The sequence below is a fragment of the Dreissena polymorpha genome, chromosome 12 (assembly GCF_020536995.1).
Source record: "Dreissena polymorpha isolate Duluth1 chromosome 12, UMN_Dpol_1.0, whole genome shotgun sequence".
Lineage (NCBI taxonomy): Eukaryota > Metazoa > Mollusca > Bivalvia > Myida > Dreissenidae > Dreissena > Dreissena polymorpha.
Window position 1 is genome coordinate 15,831,016 of NC_068366.1, and position 8,737 is coordinate 15,839,752.

General features: G+C 36.9%; 1 protein-coding gene across 24 annotated transcripts in view; it reads left to right on the forward strand.

Moving 5' to 3' along the window:
- Positions 1-8,737, forward strand: part of LOC127852175 (uncharacterized) — a 133,917-nt gene that overhangs the window by 13,105 nt on the left and 112,075 nt on the right. For 3 of the 24 annotated variants that reach the window (XM_052386010.1, XM_052386012.1, XM_052386013.1), the window contains exon 5: positions 2,003-5,238. The exons of 16 other annotated variants lie outside the window; for them this stretch is intronic. In XM_052386010.1, the coding sequence (XP_052241970.1) occupies positions 2,003-4,404 (2,402 nt within the window). In that variant the 3' untranslated portion in view covers positions 4,405-5,238. Of the gene's footprint in view, positions 1-2,002; positions 5,239-8,737 lie in introns of those variants that run through there. 5 more of the 24 variants (XM_052386020.1, XM_052386015.1, XM_052386014.1 and 2 more) reach the window with 4 other exon arrangements.

Genomic DNA, 8,737 nt, shown 5'->3' on the forward strand with positions numbered 1-8,737 from the left:
TCTCCTTATCATTTCAAAACACTGATGCAACTGGGCTATTTTTTATAATATATTTCTTTGACCAAAGATAAGGGTTATACGACAAAGAAACAACTCGTTTTAAAAGCCTTGATTTTATGCTCTTATCGATATGTTATATATTAATAAAAATTGTAACCGCATATTTTTGTATTAATACAGTATGTGAACAAAGTTCTCCACCCATTTATAAGAATTAAACTGCAGTGTTGGAGTAAATTAAAAAAAGAGAATATTCTAACCAGCCTTTCAGCATGATAATATCCCTCTTTTTTATGCCCCCCGGATCGAAAGATCGGGGGTATATTGTTTTTGGCCTATCTGTCTGTCTGTCTGTCATTCATTGTGTGTGTCTCAAAACTATTTTAATATTGAAGATAGCAACTTGATATTTGGCATGTATGTGTATCTCATAAAGCTGCACATTTTGAGTGGTGAAAGGTGAAGGTCATCCTTCAATGTCAAAAGTAAAAAAATACAATCCAAAGGAAGTAATAAGCTTTAAAAGGGAGATAATTTGTGAAACTGTCAAATGATATATTGAAAATTTATATCAAAGCGGCGCAATAGGGGGCATTGTGTTTCTGACAAGCACATCTCTTGTTTACTTAAAAATACTAAGATTAAGGTTTGAGTGCATTTAGAAATGTTAATGTGTGCATGCAACAAAATCATAACTTCAACAGATATTCATTGACACATCGCACATGTATTTGAGATCATCATGCATGGTCACAAACTCATATTCTGACCTGAATCGGGTTACATTTAAGACCAATAGAGTCAAGGTTACTTTTGTAAAAAAATAGATAAAATTGTTTGCTAAATAACTTCAGTCGGAAAGTAGCTTTCGTGCAGCAAGGTCAATGGCATTGATAATAAAATATACAAAAAGAGCTCATGGACAATAACTTTAGCGATGATGAGGGTGTTGTTCTTTGTTTTGTTTGTATGTAGTTTTTATGCAGACCTAGAGTAGGTTTGAATTACATGCTAGTTTAGTCAATGTCATTTTTATTAACAAATGGACAAAATGGCTTTTGCTACCTTGAATTGTTATGAAGGTATTGAGCTGGAATGTTTGGACTGAGTGCGTGGGAAATCCACATTGTAGTGTATACATATTCAGCTTTAAGTTTGCATATGCTTAGCTATATAACTACTATAGCCATTTGACATCAAGTATGTATTTAAGGTTAGCATATTATGTGAATATAAAAAGGACTTTAAAACCGGTAAAATAGTTTAGCGCGTTGTCTTTGGACAGATTAACTACTGAAACGTGTATATTTTGTCTGTACTCACTGTCTCATTCAATCATCATCATCATCACTGTCATCGTGATAAAATAAAACTTGAATACATCAACAACAAAACAGCATTACCCGCCATGTGTATGTCTTTATTTTAATGTGTTGCTCAGCCTGTTTCTTTTTTTTCTGATGTTTATTAACAAATTAACTTTTTTATTTTTACTACTCATAACTAAATTGTATATTTGAACGAACGAACTTGTTTTTGAACGGGAAAGACTGAGGGGAAACAATTATGTTTCAAACGTTTTTTCAATACAAGCACGTACAGTCTAAAAAGGAATAACTGTAGCGTTGATATTAAATTTAGAACAAATATGTAAGTGAGTTTTTTGTGGAGAATTCTTTTGAGTCTGTTTATAGTTTAATTGTGTTTATTGATCTGAAATTTGTAGGTACAACGTGATTTGACAATTACTAGTATATCTAGGAATGCTATGTAACGTGTAAAAGCATTAAAATGAAATATTTTAGACAATTGATGAGAACGACCATATGCTGCAACTAAAACAATCATCATAATTATCATCATGATCATTTTCCTAATCCTCGAAACTGTCATAACCAGCAACATCATCATTTTCCCACTGTTAGCACTAAAAGTCACACTTAGAAACTACTAGTAAGTTTCGTAAAATAGTTATATATAATTACAATTGCATTTCTGGCAGAAATCCAGTCGTGGTTAGTCGAACAGTACAGAGAAAGGTGCGTTGTGCCGGTGTCGATGCTGGATCCTGACATAGATGTACCTTTAGAACGGATCTACGTTCCCCCGTCCATCAAGGAACTGAAGAGAGGCCAAGACGACAGACAAGGCGGGAGTAAAACGGACAAGACTTCAACGATGAAATCAAATGTGAATTCCTACAAAGAGTTGCTTCATCGTGATGGGAATCCGTTTAATACAATTTATATCCAAGGCAATCCGGGTTGTGGTAAAACGACGTTTGCAACAAAGCTAGTTCTTGATTGGTGTAAAGCCCATTCTGAAAATGGTGCCAGTACTAAGAAAATAGGGACAGTCACTTCCAGAGGAAAGGCGTCAAACCAAACAGGTTTCAGCGATCTTGACACTTTGCGAGACTACACATTTCTGTTTTTTGTGTCATTACGTGATTACAGCGGATCAATGTGTAACGTCAGTCAGATGGTCGAGGATGCCATAAAAAGCAACAGACTACCTTGGGATGACAGTGTCTGGGAACATAAATGTATTGTTCTGACAGACGCTGCAGACGAATGGTGCCATCCTGAAATACCCTTCCCACCGCCATGTGACTCTGCGTGCAAGTGCCGTAAAGACCGAGGTATGCCACTGTATTTAAAGCGAAGAAACATTACCAACATTATAACTGCACGACCATGGAAACTTGCAAATCTAAGCATGAGCGATACGTTGACGCGTATGTTCGAAATTTCCGGCGTTACAAACTACAAAACCTTGGCGAAAAATGTAATTAAAGTTTTAACTGAGAAGGACGGTATTTCTAAAAATGATCAACAATGCAAATGTATTGATTTCTTGAAGAAAATAAAGGCAAAAGGCTTGCACAATCTCATCACAATACCAGCTGTTTGTGTGCAGTTAGTTCATCAGTTTTACGTTGGGCGATTGATGGAAGGTTCACTATGTGCTATATACATTAATATGCTAGATATGCACATAGCCAAGGGATTGCAAAAACTTCAAATTAAAGAATTCGACACTGAAGCAACTTGTTTTGAGAAAATTACACAAACATTTGGAACAGAAACAACCGAGTATCTGCGGGGAAATTGGTCGCTGGTCTGCTCTGCAAGTGTGCTTGCATTTAAAACACTAACAGACTCTAATAAAGAATCTTCGCTAGTTTTTTCGGAAAACACAATCACAAACCACATGACGAAAACAAAACTTGATTACTTGCTTCAGACAGGGATTATTACAAAGAAAAAAGCGTTGGCGCTTAGCTCGCGAAAGAATGTTCCATACATGTTTGTACACAAAACAATTCAGGAGTTTCTAGCGTCGTTGTATATCGCAATGAATCAGACGGACATTGCAGACATCCTGAACGTCATACAGTCGGTGTATTGTGATGCTGATTCTATTCTGGACATTGGTCAGTTATTTATCTTCACGTGTGGAATGTGTGCCCCAGCGGCTGAAAGAATGTCACAGCACATCATGGATGTCATAACATGCGACTTTGAAAGCAAGCTGCATTGTATGTTTGAACAGGCGACTTATATATATGCCACGGTTTCTGTAGCACAAGGAATTGTATTGGATGGCTTTATTGAAAGGGTGGCAAATGAACAGCCATGCTTACAACTGACACTCAGTCATGTATCACTTGGAAATTTTAAAAATGAAAAGATCAATGAAAACGATGCTTTAAAGACGTTAATCGATATGAACATATCAAACATCATTAGCCTTTATGCACGATTATATGACTCAGCTCAAGAGGAATCATATCGTGTACAGGAAATTATTTCGCAATCAAGAGAAACATTGTCGTATCTCTGTCTTAGGGGCGAGTTTCCATTTGACTTACAGGGTCTAAAACTCAAGTATTTATCATGTTGGCAAACTGATATAAGTAATTTAGACTGCACCTATATGCATGCGTGTGAAATATGGGCAAACACACTTTTATCAGAGGAGCGCATCTTACAATCGATGTCTGTCACTGGTAAAAATATTAGACTTCTAAAGCTGGGGTATATTGCAGTACCAATTGATCTTCTCTGTTCAACTCTTCCAAACCTGACAACTCTACACACACTAATATTAGACGAAACAAACATTTCGGATAAACAGCTCTACTACCTTCCTGAATCGATCAGAAAGGTAGTTTATCAATACGTTGAGGTTTCCGCTCAACATGTAAAGTCGATGGTGGAATGGTCAAAGTCACGGGACGCGTGTGTGTCTTGCGAATTGTGTCCCTCCTATTTATATAATGAAGGTTGGACGGATATTTGTCGATGGTTGCAGCAGCAGGACAGCATCGATATTTCGCGATGTGAATTAAAAAAAAACTATACTATCTATATTTCCTGGAGCACCATTATATCTAAGTGACAATTATCAAACAAGTTGTCACAGATTCCAGACGATAAGAACAATCAGAGAGCGACATAACACTTAGGACGTTGACAACATTGAACATTGAAATTCGATTCATAATTCGAAATCGATTAAACTATACGGGATATAAATTCGAAAACAAGAAACATTTTGATGTGTTCTTCCCCTTTTCGTTCTTAAAATGTTATGGCGACGCGCAATTAGCTAATATAAATTATTAAATGATTCACGCAAGCGTAAACATGTAAACACTTTAATGTTAAATATTGAGCTTTCACTATAGCGTGTATTTATTATCATTTTGTATACAACTTCATGCTGTACATACTATTTGAAAATCGAGTGAATAGTTTATTGTTGACGAGTTCGTGTATGGTCCGTGGTGGTTTGTATCTCACGGAACACGGATTCATGTTATTGAACTCGTCCTTCGAGAGTTTAAATATACGCCACGGACATATGTTACTACAAGTATGTTTTATATATTATGTTAACAAGTCTTTAAGTAACCTATTCCGTGTGACAATATATTGTGCTGTTTTGTGCAATGTATGCAATATATAGATAATATAATAGATTCATTGTAAACACTCCGTAAGATGTTAACGACACGTGTACCTGCTATATATGTAATCATGTGTCATTTATGAATGCAATGAGCGTACTATACACTTGGAGGAACTTCTAACTATAAAATGTGTAAATAGCATTGTCTCATACACGGCAGATTATACCACAGTAATGTGAGGTTAAATCTTGTAATATGACAGAAGTTGTATTTGAACGTGCTCACATTTTCAATTATCAATAAATGCGCGTGGAAATCGCTGTACGTGTAAGGAGTTTTAACTAGTTTTAGCTCACCTGAGCACAACGTGCTCATGGGAGCACAACGTGCTCATGGTGAGCTTTTGTGATCGCCTTTTGTCCGTCGTGCAACGAGCGGCGTCAACAATTTTGCCTTGTGAACACTCTAGAGGCCACAGTTATTGTCCGATCTTCAATAAACTTGGTCAGAACATTTGTCTTATCAGGGTTTGCGCTGTTTGCTTAAAGAAATTTCTGTAAGAAATATTCTCAATATAGAAATAAATAAACTTAACATCTCTAATTTTGGAAATAAATTGATTCAATTTAGAAGGATGGGAGAGTCCACTAGGCATATATGGGTTAATTTGTAACAACGTGAGAGTTGTAACGTATAGGGTATTCGAATGAATGGACTATAAATACTTAATAAGCTTTGATTTTTCTGTTATTAAGCCCCCCCCCCCTTCGAAGAAGAGGGGGTATATTGTTTTGCACATGTCTTCGGTCGGTCGGTCCGTCCACCAAATAGTTTCCGGATGATAACTCAAGAACGCCTAGGCCTAGGATCATGAAACTTCATAGGTACATTGATCATGACTGGCAGATGACCCCTATTGATTTTCAGGTCACTAGGTCAAAGGTCAAGATCACAGTGATTTGAAATAGTAAAATGGTTTCCGGATGCTAACTCAAGAACGTTTAGGACTAGAATCATGAAACTTCATTGGTACATTGATCATGACTGGCAGATGACCCCTATTGATTTTAAGGTCACTAGGTCAAAGGTCAAGTTCACAGTGAATCCAATCAGTAAAATTGTTTCCGGATGATAACTCAAGAATGCTTAGGCCTAGGATCATGAAACTTCATAGGTACATTGATCATGACAGATGACCCCTATTGATTTTTAGGTCACTATGTCAAAGTTCAAGGTCACAGTGACTCAAAATAGTAAAATGGTTTCCGGATGCTAACTCAAGAAAGCGTAGGCCTAGGATAATGAAACTTCATAGGTACATTGATCATGACTGGAAGAGGTCACTAGATCAAAGGTCAAGGTCACAGTGACACAATTTTAAAAGAACAGAGTGCGTCAACTCATAGCTTGGAGCTACAAACATTTGCTCAACCCATCATCACGACATAGAGTGATAAATTAAGGACCAGTGTCGCACCCTATATCTGCAACTTGTGGCAAATCACTGGGTGGATGCAAGACCTGCGTGGACACCTAGTACGAGAGCACGCTGCCGGTCAGATGCCCGACGTGTAGAAGCCCGGACGGCACACGACGTGCCGTGACAGGGCTGCACGAGGCAGTGCACCTCAGAGCAGTTGGGTCACCATACTAATTGAATTCATATGTTTAGCAACAATGTGGAACTTTGTCATTTGCTTAACAGATATGAATGCAATGATAATACCGGTAATTCGATTGTTTTAATTACTTGAAGAGACAAGCTCCGATGACCAAAGATATTTTATTGTGCAATGGTTATTGAACTGGATGTTAAACATTAAATCAAATCGAATGATTTGAAACAAAAGCAGACATGTACATTGGTATCATAATATAACGTTACTTTACATCTATTCATTCGTTCATTAGACAAGCCAACAAGAGCTGTCCCATGACTCGACTATTTATTCTCTATAATAGTTCTCTGAATACGTTTAATGTATTCAAAAGTAATAATATAAAAGGTAGAAAACTGCAAAAGAGAACAATTTGATATTTTCGTTGTTTTTTTTCGGCTATAAGAACGTTGATTTTCGTGTTTCGTTTTGTCGAATGCAAAGCGAAAAACGAACAAACGGTATAATTATACAGGAACCTTATGGCACTTTAATGTACTTAGAACAGAACAGTTTGTTATGAGTTGTCACTCAACAAAATGAAACGTAACAGTTGTACACAAAGTTGTTTTCTTCAGTTTGGGGAATTATATCATAGTCAAGGTACACGCATTGACAAGTTATTCGTTTTTTTTTAGTTTTAATTGTGAGCTTTTTTTGAAAAACAAGAACAAAAATAACATACCGGTTATCACCAATAAAATAACATGTATTGAGCCACGCTTTGTGAAAACGGGGCTTAATGCATGTGCGTAAAGTGTCGTCCCGAATTAGCATGTGCTGTGCGCACGGGCTGGTCGGACGACACTTTCCGCATAGGCAACAGGGTTATCTGGAACGACACTACGCACATGCATTAAACCCCCTTTTCACAGAGCACGGCTATAGTATTTTTGGACATGTAAGCCGATCATCATTTACTACACAGAAAAACCTTAAAACTGACAAAAGTCATCGTATTGTTACGTTTCGCATCACACCTATAACCTCTGGTTAATCCTGAAATCGCAGCAATGGAATGCTATCGACCATCAATGAGGACAATTACAATCTGTTTATCGATGACATTCTTCCACGGGCAGACGAACTAAGCAATCCTCTTACACCGGATTGTCCGGTCGATGTCCATCTTTTTTTAAAGGGTTACATCTGCAGATTTTGTGCTTTATGCAAAAGAATCTAACAGTTAACATACGCTGCACAGCCATAATGAAATCTTGTTTTATCACTTGGCATAAAACTATAACTTTCGTTGCTCGGTTCATCTATGCGTTTGTAGTTTAACTTAAATTCGAAATCGTTGAATGCTTGTGCAAGCATAATATATGACAAATTAATGTAAGGTTTGTTGTGCTGTGGGTTCTTTTTGGTGGTTTTATAATGATGCCTGTGGACAAACCCTTTTTATCTTTTGCAACAAGTAATTATTTTCTTAAAGAATTAATATATTTATACTTTGGCAACCAAAACAGCATACAAATTAAAATTGTAAAATTTGTGTTTGTATTAAAATAAAAAGTTTCCCCTCCCCAAACGTTTATTCTGTCCCTTTAGAAAGTTCCCAAGACAGGTAGAAGACCTATTACGGACGCTATGATTGTAGTTTGCTAGATTCTGCAATTTGGTTGTATTGATAATAACAAAAACTACGACCTCAAAAAAAAAGTGAGACTCACGCAGATTGTTTACATTTTGGGGAATATGTCTTCATTATTGTTAAAGTTACTTACATACAAAGCAATGCGGACTTACAGTGTTTTTAATATCTTAAAACTTGAAAATACGAACATATTTGGAGGTAACGTTTACGGTTATTATACATTCAACTAAATCGAATGTCAGATTGTGCATCGTAGATTGGAAGGAATAAAGAATGACTTCATACGAGTTGTTATCTTCCTTAACCCATTTATGCCTAGCGTCTAGAAAAAAGCCCTTTGCAAACAGCGTAGACCCTGACGAGACGCCGCATTATGCGGCGTCTCACCTGGATCTGCGCTGTTTGCTTAAAGGAATTTCGGACTGCACAGGCTAATCTGGGACGACACTTTACGCACATGCATTATGCCCAGTTTTCTCAGAAAACAACTCATATTTTCATATGTCTCGTGGCATCTTCCCATTTCAAAGTTCCATATACCCGTTTATGCCTGCGTTTAAT